The sequence below is a fragment of the Leptosomus discolor genome, chromosome 4 (assembly GCF_034619465.1).
Source record: "Leptosomus discolor isolate bLepDis1 chromosome 4, bLepDis1.hap2, whole genome shotgun sequence".
NCBI classification, from domain to species: Eukaryota; Metazoa; Chordata; class Aves; order Leptosomiformes; family Leptosomidae; genus Leptosomus; species Leptosomus discolor.
The window spans coordinates 28,708,374-28,724,820 of record NC_141394.1 but is presented as its reverse complement, the minus strand read 5'-3'; the positions used below and the strand labels follow the sequence as shown (position 1 = coordinate 28,724,820).

At 43.4% G+C, this 16,447-nt stretch overlaps 1 protein-coding gene across 3 annotated transcripts; it reads right to left on the bottom strand.

Annotated features, from left to right (window-relative positions):
• Positions 1-3,450: 3,450 nt before the first annotated feature.
• Positions 3,451-14,930, bottom strand: LOC104344974 (alcohol dehydrogenase class-3). 3 transcript variants are annotated; one of them, XM_086463716.1, is made up of 9 exons: positions 14,895-14,930; positions 11,189-11,290; positions 10,114-10,255; positions 9,415-9,502; positions 8,434-8,653; positions 7,581-7,841; positions 6,686-6,821; positions 5,658-5,796; positions 3,451-3,756 (listed from the first exon to the last, which is right to left on the bottom strand). In XM_086463716.1, exons 1-9 carry the CDS (start codon positions 14,904-14,906, stop codon positions 3,732-3,734), a joined length of 1,125 nt encoding a protein of 374 aa, XP_086319842.1. In that variant the 5' UTR covers positions 14,907-14,930; the 3' UTR covers positions 3,451-3,731. The 3 variants fall into 3 exon arrangements, with proteins under 3 accessions (XP_086319842.1, XP_086319844.1, XP_086319841.1); XM_086463718.1 differs by having other exon boundaries at positions 14,883-14,906; XM_086463715.1 differs by lacking the exon at positions 14,895-14,930 and adding an exon at positions 11,888-11,998.
• Between the last annotated feature and the right edge of the window lie 1,517 nt (positions 14,931-16,447).

The following is a 16,447-nucleotide window of genomic DNA, read 5'->3' as shown; positions in this document are numbered from 1 at the left end:
GTTACTTAGAAGAGACTTAACAAAAAAGTAAAATCACTGAATACTGAACAGAGTTAGTTCTGTTTTAGCTCAAACCAGGACAAATCACCATCTACACTAGTTCTTTCACCATAAGATAGCACATCAGCCTGGAAAACAAAACTTATTTAATGAAAATATTGCAAAAGGCTATTTTTTTTCACCTATATAGCTGTAACTTTGCTTGAACATGACATATTAGACTTGTGCTGACTGTATTTGGGAAATGATCTATTTTTGATTCTTACAGAAGTTGGTATCCACTTAAAAAAACCCAGACAACCAAACAAAAACCCCAACAGCTTAAATCTGCTTTCTAGTGAAATTTTTAGAAATGGTATATACACTTTTGCCAAAACCACATTCCTGCAATTGTTCTGAAATAATCTCTGAAAGTATTTTCCCTTTACTGTCATAGACTGTGGAAGGTCTTCATGCTATTTCTGCAAACTGACATGAATATTTAAGAAGTTAATAGCTGATGTTGAATAAAAGTAACAGCATGAGGAGAGGGGACAAGCTGCATCTTTTCTATGACAGCCAGCAGAGTGTCTTTGGTTCACCGGTAGAAAGTTTGGGGTGATATCTATGCAAAGGAGAAGCTTCCCCTCCCCCAAAGCAATCAACCAGCACATCATATGTTCTGTAAATGCAGCAGTAATTAATGAGATGCTTACAGCTGTACATATCTGGCACACGCCTATTTAATTCATCACTGGCAAGCTTGCCAGCTACCCAAATCTCCCCACGTACCCCCTTCCACCTTCCCCTCTGCCCCTGAAGCTAGAAAACAACCGATGCTCAGAGTGCAAGTTCCGTGGCGCACACTGAGAGCTGCATCCAGTCCTGCATCCTCTGTGCAGAGGTGGCAACCACAGCCCTGTTTCCATCAGATTTACTGTTTGATCCTCTTCTCGGAAAAGGAAAGGAACTTAGCTAATCAACATGAGAAGCACCCAACATCTGATGTCACCATAACCTTAGCATTCAGTGAAACCCCATTTTCATACAGATGGTCTGGGCCTTTTAGTTCTTTGGTAGAAATGGTTGTCACTGACAAAGCTGAAAGTTCAGTGTTATTTTGTGACTGCTGCACAGCAGTTAACATGAAGGCAGAATGATACCATGTGAGCTGCATGACAAGATGCCCCAGGGGTTAGAAACAACTAATGCCGATAAAAGACAACAAAGATCACCTTTGACGCAATGAGAAAAGCACACAAGATTATCCACGTGTTCAGTGATTAATTGCAGTTTTCAATTCCATAGCGTAAAACTGCAAAGTAATGCCCTCCTACAGGAGAGGTTTGTTTCTAAATTGGTGGCTTTGCTTGAGAGGATGAAGATATCCACCCATTTGGTGATAATCATGCTTTCACAAGATACAGCCACCATGGTTTGGAAGATTTTCAACCGCTTCACTGCAACTGTACGCAGGCAAGTAGTTGATTCAAGTGCACTCAAGAGCACATTTGGGAGAAGAGCATTCATACACACATACGTGCACATTTCATGTACAGTCATTTGGTGGAAACTTTTTGTCCATTGAAGTCCTTACAGCTGTCAGGATGGTACAGTTCAATGTAGTACCTTGATCACTAAGAATGGGGTACAAGCTCTTGTGCTTAAGAGACTCTTTGTTAACTGAGCAACTTCAGAGAGACTACTTCAAACATACTACATTCAATCAACTGCTTTGCTGGACAAAAAGTGGTCTGAAAACTATGTTATGGCTAGGACATCAGTTCTCCAGCTAGGAAGAAGCTATCTTTGACCCAAGTGCTCTGGTATCACTAAACGTCTTCATTGTTGACTTTTACACTATTAGAAGACTAGCTTTCTTCAGACACTCTAAGGTGTAGATTCTCTAAAGTCAACGTAATGCAGTCAACATGATTGTATGGTCTTCATCTAGTCTATGCAGCCTCGAGGAACAACTGTTATAGTATAAATATTTTAAATCTGTTGGATCTAGTTGGGGATAGCTTTGCTGAGATGTTAAGGTAATATTCTATTGATACCATCTTGTAGTTACAGAGTACTCTCGCTGGAACAGCTTGACAGCAAGTTTTCTACTGAATAATGTTCAGCCAGTGTTTCTGGAGCTACAAGGTACTGAGAATCACTTCACTGTTGTGTTGGAGGGCTCAGTTTCCTGGTACAAATTCACTTTTTATTTCTTCCAGATGCTCAAAATTGAATTCTTAAGACATTCACAGGAGTTAACTTCGTTTCAGACAGAGTAAACAACAAAGTTAGAAATGCAGCTACCTTAACTATTTTCAGAACGCTCTAGGGATATCTTGCCAGTGACAAATGGAAAAGATGTAATTGTCCCAGTTGTATAGCAGTGTCGTTGGGTAAGATTGTTGTTAGCGGTGAGAGGGAATGTCTCCTAATATGATGAATGTCTGCATTCAGAGTTCTCTGTAGCAGTTGGTTTGACCGGGCTCCCTTAAAACAGGAAATTTCTCTCTTAAACAGTCTCCTTGGTTCACTGAAAAGCACAGACTTTATGTTTATAACTTTTCTTTAACTGGGTAGCCTTTCTGCCTCTGCTTTGCAGTCTCTTTTCTGCTCTCTGTGTTTTTCTGGACTGACAGCACTGCTTCCAGGTTTCAAGTCAAAGAAATTTTATTCCGTCAGATCACTTCAAGTATAGTTTAAGTCTTAATTTTGGAGTTGTAGGGTTTTTTCTTAAGCCCCACCCCCCAACAAACAAACAAAATTCCACAAAACTCCAAAGCCTTCCTCACGCAATGCTCTTTACTGTTGATCCCCTGCATCCCTCAAGAGAAGACTGCTGCTCTAATAGTAACATTCCCTGCTTCAATGGCATGATCCTGTTTCTGACTTGTTAGAAGTAACAATCCCGTACTGTCTGTTTTAGCAGTGTTGGCTGCAAAGGCTGCTGCAATTGCCACTAAGTTTAAGGAAACAGCAAAACTGTGCTACTGAAGTCTTGGGAGGACACCACTAGGGCAAGCGACTAGAGCAGTCTAGGCTATCATCCTTACAACAGGCCTGCCTACAGCTACTCTAATATTAGAGCCAAACAGGAAATAAGGCAGAACATGGACTTCCCAAGTGAACATGGGTACACCTGGACACTGAGGTCATACATCCAACCGCACTCTGCTCTACAGCTGGCTTCAAGGCAGAGCTGGATGGTACATCCTTTGTAGTCCTACAATAGCCTCAGAAGTTTGACAGCTGTTGGAGTTCTGCCACTCTCTCAGCAGTTACAGCACGTCAGTGCTGCTTCTCAACCCAGCTGTGCTTAGCAACCTGCTGAGTGTAACGAATCCCACATCGTTTACTATTGACTCTGAAAGATGCTCTTCCTCTGTCATGTAACACACACACTAAAATCACTAGAGGAAAACAGACACAGCAATCAGTCACAGTCTTAATGCTCAATAATTCCAACACTGTGTTTAGAAATAAGCTTTTATTAAGTAGATTGAGTTAGGCACTATTGAATTTGAAGAATAAGTACAGAAACAGAAGTTCCACAACCAGTGCTAATTATATAATGCTATTCAGTGGTTACCAATTTTTTGTTACTTAGCATTCAAAATGCTCACCCTAGAATACATCTTCTTCTTAGTCCCCGTGAGTTTTCATTTGCTTGATTCTACCCTCTATCAGAAATTCCATTATAAAAGGGCAGTTACCATGTTGCTGGCCAACTGGAAAGTCCACATTTGGCTCTAAAGTTTTAGGACAGTTCGAATGCTTAAAATGAAAGAGAAAAAAAAAATTAAATTACCAGTAAGTCCATTTTCTCCCCTTCCCTCCTCTCCCTTTCACTGCTGGAACGTAGCTCCTTTAAGAATGAAGTTCTTAAAGCTTAAATCTCATGACTGAGACACACTTAACTTCTGTCTCTTATGAATGAAGTTATGCTTATGCCTATAATAATTAAACATCCTGGTTAAAAATGGGTTAGTAATTCTTGTTATCTTTGTGGGTTTTTTTAGTCTCTCCCCCAGTAAGATATACTCAAAATGGAAGCTTTTTCAAACTATGTGAGTGTCAGTTTTCAGTAGCTAGCCAAGAATATTGATCAGGCATTCCCTCTTTTGGCTGCTTGGAGAATTTTAAGTAACTTTCACTGTTAGTTTCATAGGACATGCCCATGTAGGAATAAAGCACTGAAATGATACAGAAGTTTGTAATAGGGAAAGAGGATCAACTGCTGGATGAAATTTGCATAGATGCAGTGTTTCAAATTGTAAAAAGTACAAATGCAATTACTGTGAACTGGCTCATCCAAAATTGGAATACGTATGAGATAAAGCAGATGATAAAGTTATATACAATACATCAGCATGGATTGAGATACAATACAAAGACCATGCTCGTTTCTTGAGATAATGCTGGTAACTATTTATCCATCTGCAGGTAAACCTAATATGGATAAACAGAGTTGCCTGCATTACTGCAAGTATCCAGGAAAGTATTTTCTTTTTTACCAGAACATCTCTCTATTTTTTTCCTCTTGTTCACCTGCTGATTGTTCCCATTATTCAAAATATGTTTTAAAAAGCATGTGACCTAGTCTGCTAAATAAGCTGGTTTCTACTCTAAGAGGCACTGGTAGCTATCTCATTAAGAGTCTGAACTTCCAACAAATTACAGAGCATCTCATTAAAACTCTCATGTAAAAGAGGCCTGCTCTTGAAAAGGGACAGCAGGCCAAGCTTTAACATATCTCAGGCTAAAACTGTCTAATCTTTTCCCCTTTTCTGCATTAGATTTTAACTTGCAGATACAAGTTCCGCCACAGTATCCCCCACCACGCTGGTCCTCATTTTCCCTCAAGCACACCCATGCCCGTATCTGTTCAGGCCTTTACAAGGATCACCAAAGAGATCCTCTGATAAGAATACCCTACTTTGCACTGCTTTTGCAGGTTGATCACTTCTTGCAAAGTACGCTGCTGTACAGGCAACAAGGCTTCTCACACATCCAGCAGGTTTTTTACCAGCAAGCAGGGTCACTTCAGTGTGCAGTGGGGTTGGGCCTCACAGGAAGTTTAATACAGCTATGGCCTAAGCCTGCAGAATGACCAGTCCAAACTGCCATTTCTCTTAATAAAGAGAGAAAACTGCTGTATGTTAAGAAGTACAAACCCATCGTATGAATGTTCCACCTCAGTTCAAACTAGAGAAAAAAAATATTTTAAAGTGTAGCGTATTAAAAAATCATTCCAAGTGACTGACTGTGTTGGAAATCTACCCTAAATAGCTTGAAAATATACTGAAATCTACTATTTAATTAAAACAGACTAATAGCTTAATGACTTATAAAAATACATTAATGGGAACTCCCCTTCAGTCTCTTTACATTTCTTTTTCTGAGGAAGAATGTTTTACCAAAGTTGGAAGCCTAAGACTGACTTGTCCCCTTCATCAGCTTTACATACTTCTGTATTTCCCTTATACACTGCCTGCGTTTTGGCATATACCTAGAAGCTCATAGAAAGTCTATTTGTTTATCTCAGAATGAATGTGCATGATATATGTCAGCCTTTATCCTCCCTGTTTAAAACATGACAGTGGGCAGGGAACCTGTATTTTGACAGTGTCTCATCAAGAAATGTCTTTTACACCTTTCGCCATTATGAACGTTACCTCTTTCCTGTATGCATCAGCTCAAAAGCCTCATTAATTTTGTCAAAAGGCAGGGTGTGAGTCACAAATTCATCAACCTTGATCTTTTTGGACATGTAGTCAGTCACCAGTTTCGGTACACTGTCTACACTCTTCCAGCCTGAAAGACAGAAAGCATGCATTTGTTTTTCCCCTTTCCACCCACCTTGGAAAACAAAGAAAAGATACAACCCTTACATGGGCACTTGTGTGCTAAATATGAAAAGGAACTGAGATCAGTGACGTATTTGTCTCTCTTGCTCTAGGCAGGCAGTGAGGTAGGCCTGGCAAGAGCACACATTATCCAAACACGTAAGTGCACTAACCTTTCACTAGGTATTTCAGCATTCAACATAACAGCAGCCCTCGCCTAGGAAAAGCATGCACAAGAAAAGCATCTCTATGAGCCCCTCCAGGTATCTTTATAACCCAAGTAAGTTTTGTATTACTTGGAAAAAGGGCAGTATAATAACATCATCAAGTTTGGATACTTCCATGTACTTCTGCAATTACTGAATCCCAAAGTTACCAGTAGCTGTAAAAGTCTCAACCTGTTTTTGGTTTGACAGCAGAAAACGTGTATCAAGCACTTGTTGCTTTTATTTTAAAGCTCTTTATAGCACATGCCCATGTTAGCCCCACAATTTGCTCAGCGATTAAGCAACACAGACATGTTCATGTGAGTTCCCATCTCCCCAAAGGCTAGGTCCTTTCACTGGACCAAACCTTCATTTGGTGATAAAGCAATCCCTCTATACCGCTCCTTTAGTACTGAACAGCATATAGTTATATTCTCTCTTCAAAATATGTGAGATATCCTAGCAATGTTTCATCTCTAGCCTGGATGTAGGAATATTGGATTTTAAGTCTTTTATCTTAAAAGTCAGCACAGCATTTATGAATAGCCTATCAATAGTACATTTCTTGCACAAGCAAAAGCAAGGCAGTGTGTTTTTCCCAGCTTTAACCCACAGTAAATTATTTTGATCCCCATACCAAAAGAGAGTTACCTCCAAACGCGGTCCCTTTCCATGTCCGTCCAGTTACTAGCTGGAATGGCCGTGTAGAGATCTCCTGACCAGCAGCAGCCACTCCGACTATCACGCTGACTCCCCAGCCTTTGTGGCAGGCTTCCAAGGCAGCCCTCTTCACAGACGGATAGGACAAAACAGAGGGTTTATTGCTATTGTTTACGCTGCCTAGACTGGCACAGGTTGTCCTTCCTTTCTCCCAGTTAATGAATTACCACATTAGTATTTAAGGAACAATAAATACACTGGAAATTACATTAAATTTTCCATTGGTTCAGACTCCTTATACTGTAGAAGATTCACTTTGCTCTTTTTATATCCCACCTGTCTTCCAGACAAGTCACTCTGAACTCCCACTGGGAGTTGGGATAAACTGTGATCAGAGACAATGCAGACCATGTTACTGACAGTTAGGAATGCTGTTGTAATTTCTGAAAACCTAGACTTACATTCAATAATACATCTGCATTTCCAAAGGTTAAATTAATTATTTGCAGAATTACGGAAACACTGAGTGGTCCTTGAGATTTTACTGTTCAGTGTACAATATATTTTATGTGGGTTTCATTAGTTTTTCAACTGTCAACATATGAAAACTCACAATTTCAAAGAACTCCCATTAAGGAAAAAAGTTTGTAAATTTTAAGTGCCATTTTCAACTTAAGAAGTAGCATCTGCTTTCATTACATAATTAGGATTGGATGTAAATCGGCCTTTTTTAGTCGTAGCAGTTACCATAACTATTTAAAACAAATACATTAGTATGGCATGCTTTCTGTAACAAGAAAGCAGCTCATTTTGCTCTTTAGCTAAACAACCAAGTGGCAGCTAGCTGTCCCCTCCCTCCACGTACTACTGTTAAGCAAACACTCACCATGACTCCAACATTACCAATGCACTCAAAGGAGTAGTCTACACCACCATCGGTCATCTCAACCAGCACCTCCTGTATGGGCTTCTTGAAGTCTCGAGGGCTAATGCACTCAGTAGCTCCAAAGTCTTCGGCCTTGGCATACTTATCCTTGTTAAGGTCAATGCCAATGATCCGGGATGCTCCCGCTATTTTACAGCCCATAATAACTGCCAGCCCAACTCCTCCTAAACCAAAGACAGCACACGTAGAGCCAGGTTCCACCTAGGAATAAGAAAATAACCATGAGTAACACAGAGAAAATTCATCCTTCCACTTGAGTGGGAAACACAAGTTAAGAAGGCTAATGAAGGTAATGAAGGAAACATGGAAGCAAATACATGTGACTATGAGACTTTATCACTTAGATAAGGGAAGCTATACAGAAATTTCATCCAAAAGCCCTTAAAAGTACTAAGCTCTCCTTTTATTTTTCTCCTAAGACTCTACTCTCATCACCTGCCCTAGACTCATGCACACTCACCTACCAGCTCTGTCTCATCCTGAGCTTCAAACTATCAGAATGACTTGCAGCAAGATTAAGATGAATTGGGAAAGTAATTTATATTTAGCTGGTATCAAAAGGGATGCAGAATCTTCTACCTGGATTTCCTCTAAAGGGCATCAGGTTCTTCTAAACTGATCTGGCCTTTACAGAGAGGTTAGAAATTTTTAGCTAGACTCAGTCAGTTGAAGAGGAAGAAGAAACAGAGATTTGGTCATTATGTTTACAGTCCTAATGTAGTCCCTAAGCTATCGGTATACTTTGGCTCAGATACAGTTACAGAGAAAAGCAAGAGGCAACCACAGCCTTTACCTTAGCAGTGTTAACAGCAGCCCCATAGCCAGTAGAGATGCCACAACCCAGCAGGCACACTTTATCGAGAGGTGCTGCCGCATCTATCTTGGCTACCGAGATATCAGCCACCACAGTATACTCGGAGAAGGTGCTAGTCCCCATGAAGTGGTGAATCTGCTTTCCTTTGCAGGTGAATCTCCTGGTACCATCGGGCATGAGTCCTTTCCCTTGAGTAATTCTTAAGGCAAAGACAGGAAGTACAGTCAGAGTCTTAAGCAGTAAATACTCTCAGCAGACAGTACCTGCCAAGTATCACAGAGATGCAGTTACATACTTGCACTGTTAATTTTTAACTGTTCCAATCAACCCCGGAGTTCACAGAAATTAGATGCTAAACTCCTAAAACTTCATGTTATTAAATCCTCCATGGGCAAGCTGAAAGAAATGGAGTTTATCAACATGATGACCTTGTTAGCTACCAATGCCAACTGCTTGTGCCATGGTACCATGCCCCCGTCTCCACTTCCTTCAGTACACTTCCCTTGAATAGTACCTGTCAATTATGTCACTGGGGTTTTTGTTTGGGTGACTTTTTGTCAGAATGGGAGCTGGAAATTTAGCTGGGAAGCAGGTGTTAAGGAAATAAAGAGCTTCCTGTGTAATGCTTTACCACTTGACAGCTTTGGTGCTGACTCCCAAGAGGTAAATTCCCTGAAGTGCTTCCTTTAAGTACAGATTAAATACAGAGTCAGAGCATTTATATTTTCAAAACAGTTTACACCTTCACATACATGAAAATAGAGAAACAGATTTATTTAAGGGCAAAAGAAGAAAAGAAACTTTAAGGAAGAATGGAAAGTAGTGCATAACTGACTCCCTAAAACACATACTTTCCAAGTCATTAAACAATGACAAGACCTGTCAATTACTTTTGATGACTAGAACAGCTATACATTGGACAAATACTATAACGTGTGTCAAAATAAAAAGCATACAGACCTTATCTTCTGGCACAGATTTGTTTTAGGATTCTTACAGAACTTGCATTCTCCACACTGGGGGATGTATAGAGGGATAACAGTGTCCCCTAAGGAAAAATAAAAAAATATTCTGTGGCTAGTTATCAAGTCCAGCAAGGCATTAGGAAAAAACTGAAGTTACTCAACTTTCATGGCTTTTATGTGAGCTTGTGTTCACTTAAAACCTTCTTTGTGTATTAAAAACCGTTTACGGTATAGAATAGCACTGTTTATGGAGAGTGATAGATAAAACACTCTTCTCAGGCCTGAGCAGACGGCTGATCAGAAGTTCATCATTCCAGAACAAACAGGAATGTTACTGTAAAACAAACAACCCCAAATCAACAGTGAACAACGTGATTAAACATTTTTAAGCCCTTTAACTGAACCAACAGGTAGAAACTAGCTCTAGTTGTCTAGTCTCTTCTAACTACATTGATCCAGTTTCAAGTAAGAAATTGGTACGCTGGGCCCTTTCAAGCATTAAACCAAGAGCACATTGAACAGATTAGTGTTGTATCTCACAGACACGAGAAATCTATGCAGGCATACATCCCAGAATAAGGCATTATATTAAAACTCCTGTAATATAGTATTTCAGTGGCCAATTTGACAACTGACCTTGTAGTAAAGTAACACTTTTTAAGGAAGGCAGAAAACTTCTAAGGTATTTTCTTACCCGGCTTTACTTTCGTTACTCCTTCCCCAACACTCTCCACAATTCCTGCTCCTTCGTGACCCAAGATCACAGGGAAACATCCTTCGGGATCAGCACCACTCAGAGTATAGGCATCAGTGTGACAGACAGCAGTGGCGACTATCTGTGAAGAAATGCATAATCTGAGATACCCTGAAGAACAGAATAGTAGCACAGATCTAAATATTTCCTTTGGTCAGAAATTCAGAACAATTGCTCAGACAGATTTGCCAATCTCAGCAGCGTTTGTGACATGGCCAACATACTTTCACTCCTGGCAAGGCACAGGAGTGCCAAGGCAAGGGACTTTTTCTTACTTTGAAAAAGTAAAGTCATGATAGTACATTTTTTCTGATTTCCATCAACTAAATTCTGACGTTGAAACGAGCAGAAGATGATGTCTGGTTTCCTGAAGCTAGAAATCAGTAGTCCAAGTTGTCTCATAGTAGGTTGGCACCTCAGATTTGGAATAAGTTAGTCTCTCAAAGGTAAAATGACCAGAGAGACCACACAGGACTCTCAGTACAGCATAAATCCAGTTTAAGTCTTAAGCACCATGCAGAGATCCTTTCCACAGAGATAAATTTCACCTTATTGTATACTTCCTGGCTGATACAGGCTACTGGGAAGTCCTGATCAAATCAGAAATTTTGGTATGGGGAATTCAAGAGAGCAATCACAGCTTAGGAGCCCATAATTTACGGCCTGACTCAAGTAAAATCCAGTGCATTGCACAGCTGCAACAGCTCACAAGCTGCTGCTCTTCAAACAAGATCAAAGGTGTTCCTAGCTCAGATGTTTTGTGGCAGCTTAGCCTGTAACAACTGGAATTGATGCCTGAGACTAGCCCAGTAGAAATGATCATGATCTTTAGCCCAGTAGAAATTGTTTTTCATAAACAGAAGATTTAAATACTGGAATTTTCTCCTTTGTAAAGCCAGATGATACTAATGAACTAATGCTATCCATTCAGCATTTCTTCTGTTGGTAAACAAGCTGCTCAGCTTTAATACTTAGTCTCCCAAAATACAATGCATACAGTTAACGATTTAATTACCTTGATACGAACTTCATGAGCTTTTGGTGGAGCAACCTCCACCTCCTCAAGAGAGAGAGGTTTACCTGCCTCCCAGGCAACAGCAGCCTTGCACTTAATAACCTAAAAGACAACAACAACAAAAAAGAGGACATCTGTTGTATGGTTCATTTAAAATAATTCTCGTTCAGCCAAGTGAGAAAATGAGAGAAACACTACTCGCTTTTGGAAAGAATCCTAGATCTGAAATTTGTGATTTCACACAAAGGTTTAATTGCCCTACATTTGCTTTCAGGAAGCTAAATAATAATGAGTAAACCAAGATCTGAAATTTGGATGTCATTCTCATATTGAGCAAAAAATACAATAAACCCAGGAGCGCCTAGGAGATACTCAAGTACTGCAGTGAAATGGGGAATACGAATGGAAAGACTGCATAATAAAAATGGTGGTTTAAAATAAGAGACTGGCATTTGAGTTGTGCTCCTCAAGCACAGAGCGTTCAAAGTTAAAAAAATTCAGAATGCAAACGAGGTCACATAACAGTCCAAGACCCACATCAAGAGCGAATTTCTTGTTCCTTAGCAGGATGTCTTCTGAGTATGATTTTCGCAAGGAGAAGCACGTGCATGCAGACAACATGCAAAGCCCTCCAGTGATGCCCAGGGACCAGCGAGATTTTGCTGTATGGTTATTGCCAGCGAGTTACCGCGCACTCACCTCTGCAGAGCCCACGTGGATCACTGTTAGCGGGTCTGCATTCACTGCTCTCAGCACCATGACAAATCCTGCTCTGCAACCACACCTCTACATCCCAGGAAGCTTTTCAAGCCAAATGGTGCAGAGCCTGGATGAAAGAGCAGGATTTGTGGATCTGTAAACCCAACCCTATCAACAGGTACCTACGCGCGACTGGCTGAGGAAATCGGCAGGCTTTATAACCATACAAGCCAGAGCAGCTTCAGGTGCTGCAAGGGTAAGTACCTGGAGGACCCTTAGACGTTAGTTTTACAAAACATGGCTCCGGGTCTGTCCTTCAGGATAAAACGGGCAGGGTATCAAATAATCTGAATTTTGCTTTCCGACAGGCACACCTTGCAGCATACATGATACGCAATAGCTACCTGCAGGACACACAGACAAGTTCTGAAATCAAATTCAAGACCTTATCTGCATAAACCTGATGAGGAACGCTGTCGCAGACTAGACTGCTTTGGAACAGGTCCCTATGCAATCTACTCCAAAACAGCATCCATGTATTTTGGAATAATTCAGTTATACCAGAAGACTCACACTGATTTTCTTCCACACAAACAAGGTCTCAGCCATTGCTATGGTGGTTGGAAACACAAAGCATTTCATGGCATGCGCTATAAACGAAGAAAATGACATTTTGTGCCTTCAAACTAGCTGTGGTGTTCCCGTGGAATCACTGAAAGGGGATTAATGCAAATTCCCAAGAGCAGATGTACAGTCACCCAGCCTTTTTGAAATTTCACTGCCTGGAAGAAATAACAGTGCCAAGACCACTTGTTGAGCTTGCCAGGTCTGACTCATCACCTGTGTGTACAGCAGAAAATAACGGGTAGTTTATGACTTTCTGTGGTATTTTTGTTGTACAATAAACAGTATCAGACTTTGCCAAAACGAGGTAACACCCTCACTGTACCGGTAACAGCAGAACGGCAGACATTTACCTTGGCTTAAACTTGACAAAATAAACACTGCCAACCCTAAAAGGCCTGAAGGTCTATAACTGAAAACAGGTACCCATTCCTACAGCTGGCAGGGACCTAGATTGGACAGAAACACCCTTAACCTAGAACAGTGAATTCCCCTTGCCCTGCTTTTTATTACCAGGGTAAATATTATAAAAATGCACCGAATGTGACATAGTAACTAACTGTGGAGTCACAGTATGGGCATTCAGTCACAATCTCTAAACGCACTAAAGATTTTGCCAGAAAACCTAAATTCAAGGCACAAAGTGCAAGAGGAGCCATCATTCAGTAAATCATTTACTGGTTTTCAATCTATCCCTCATCATCCCCGCATGAAGTCACTTGTTCTCACATGGGAGACTGCACAGTCCTAAAATCTGAATTTCCGCAAGCTTAGATAAGCACAGGATTAAAGAAGACACAAAAGTCTCCTTGGGGGATAAATTCTGATCTTCCTAAAACTAACATTACACATCTGGAAGCGTATTTTGAAATAACTTCTGATTCAGAAGTTTTTAAAGAAGCTGGCTTTGAAACTGCAGTCAGCTCACTGTCGTGGTTTGAATCTGATCAACAGCCAAACACCACAGGACTCCCCCTGCCCCAGGGGATGGCAGAGAGAATTGGAGGGGTAAAGGTAAGGAGACTCATAGGTTGAGATAAAAACAATTTAATAACTGAAATAAAATTTAAATTATAACAATAATAGAATATACAAACGAGTTATGCACAATGCAGTTGCTCACCACCCGCTGACCAATGCCCAGCCTGTTCCCAGCTAGCAATCCCAGAGCAGAGAAAAATCCCCAAACTGCAATTCCAGAAGATAGCAAGCGAGCTTCCCAGCCAATCCTCATCTATACACACAGTATGATGTTGTAGGATGTGGAATATTCCATTGGCCAGTTTGGGTCCGTTGCTCTGGCTATGCTCCCTCCCAGCTTCTTGTGCACCTGCACACCAGCAAGACACGGGAAGTTAAAAAGTCCTCGATTTCTTAGCAACAACTGAAAACATCAGTATGTTATCAACATTCTGCTCATACCAATTCCTGTACTGAATCCAAAACACAGCACCAATCTAGCTACTAAGAAAAAAAATTAGTTCTATCTCAGCTGAAACCAAGACATTCATAGTGCCATAAAGGCCCCTAGACTACTCAAGAGTGGGTATCAGAAAGGCCTCAGCTTCTGAGCTTTCGATATTCAGACTGCTGCTGTGCTTTGCTGAAAATCTTGACGCCAACAACTGGAAAAAACTGCTGGAGGCCAGCCTCAAGATCGCGCTTGCTGCCAAGTGGCATCTTCCCAAACACGCACCCTTTCTTTCTTCTCCCGCGCAGCAGCCACGGGAAAACAACACGCAGGGTGACCTGTGCTTAACTACTTCGCCCAACCCATCCATCCCAGCCGGCAGCACCCTCCTCACTGCCGGGGGACTACGGGACGGTCATGAGCAGCCCCCACCTTCCCAGCCCCTCTGCAGAGCCGTCCGTTTCCCCTTCCTTCCCGCTTATTCAGCCACGGCGTCCCAAAGCCCACCGCAAACCACGCACGCTCCGGATCTTCTGCTTGTTCTTCCACCGCCGTGACTGACAGGCGGTCTAAGCTCACAAACGGAACCCTCAGGTCCAGAAAACCCGCACGGGGGTCGACTGTAACACACGGCGGGGGCAACGCAGGTATTTTTGCTCCCAGTCCCGCGCATACTGATAGCGGGAGCCTCCCACGCGTTAGTAACGGCACAGACTTCCACCGCACACCCTGCGGGCCTAGGACAGGGGGGGAGGAAACGCCAGGCCAACTCCGGCACCCCGCTTTTCGCTCGGACGGGACCACACAAACGAGCAAGGGCCCGCCACCCCGGGATCCCGAACGCCTCCCGCTGCGGCCGCAGGGCGCCGAGGCCCGAGGGCAGGAACCGACCGACCGGGACCGACCGCGGCTGCACGCGCCACGCGGGCCCCTCCGCGCGCCCCCGCGAAACGCACGCGCGAGCCGCCTTACCCCACTCGCCATCACGCAAGTCTACCGCGGCCCGACGGAAGGCGAAGGAAACCCCGCCTCTCCCGCCCCGCACATGCGCGCTGCGCCACTGTGGCGCGGGGCTTGTAGGCGCCGTGGGGCGGGCGGACGGGCAGGCCGGCGTCGGGAGGGGGTGGTTCCCTCCTTCCCTCCTTCCCTCGCGGGCCGCCGGCAGGGCAGCCTAGGGAAGGAGCGCCCGCAGGGGGTCGCAAGCTCCTTGCAGCGCTTTTCCTGCTGCGAGCCCCGGTACGGGCGGAGGTCTGGCTGTTTCCTCACGGTGTCCGCGGTGTTGCGTTGTGATGCGGCTGGTTTTGGGGCTTCTGGCGGCTCTGTGGAGGTCTTGGAACGCAATCTCGCCAGTCCGGCAGGCGCGTTTACGTTACTCTGCCTGTGAGGGAACAGCCCCCTTGTCCTGGGTAACGGGCGTAGTGTCCCCGATCCTGCCGACACCGCGTTATCCAGCCGCTTACCCCAGTAGCGGGCTGCAGCGGGCCCTGCTGCGCGGCTCCCCGAGGGCCGCAGCGTCTCCCTGCCCGTGTATTCCCGCGGGGGGCATCCCCCTCTCGCACCCGGCCTGGAGGCGCTTGGTACCGCCTGTATGTCACCGGCGCGCAGGTGGGAGCCGTCCTCATGTCCCCAGCGCGGATCCTTCGCGCCTGAATCCGTACTCGGCTGGCTAAACCGCAGCGGGGGGAGGCTCTGCTGGGCAGCAGTGTGTGCTTCAGGCGGGGTGAAAGCAGCCCCTTTCCCGCGTGAGCTAAGGGATCTGCAGTGGGATCTGCAGTTTTGGCTGGGTCTCTTGGGATCCCATCTGGCAGCTTTTGAAGCAAATGGGCTATTGCTACAAGGTGGGATCGTGAACCTGCTCGCTCTGTTGCATTTTCTGAAGAACCTTCTTTCTCCAGGCAGGATAGGAAGGGCTTCTTGTGAGGTCTGCAGAGGTGGCTGTGCAGTTCTGCCATGGGCCGTTGGGATTTGACATGAGAGGTGCTGGTGCTTGAGGAATTGGAGGATGTAACTAAGTCCCCTTAAGTAAGAAATGGAATTTTTATTTTCCGGTGGCATGCTAACAAAGCTCAGCAAATAGTGCAGTTAGACAACAGCACCAGCTTGGGGAAAAATAAACTTTAATAACACAACATAAACAACTGTAGCATTTAATAAATAACATCAAAATAACATAACTAAACCAACAAATTAAATCTGTAGGCTCAGGAAAGCTGACAGTTAGTGGGAAGGTAATTTGGGCAGTGAGAGTGCTGTATAGGTTTCACATATGGTGAAAGGTGTTGGGAAGGAAGGAAAAGGTGTTTGATCAGGCTGCCTGTCCCATGGCCTTCTTGAGGCTTTCCACTCGCTATTTCAGTTTGTGTTCACTGGCTACCACTAAAACCTTGTTAAAATCAAAGCAGACCTTGTCCGTTTCCTTGGTTAAATTCAGCTCTGCCAACCTCTCCTGAATTTTATGCTCTTTGTCACCCTTGGTTTGTCAGTGCTTCCAGAAAGCCTCCATTTGGTGTTTAGCTAAACTCCAC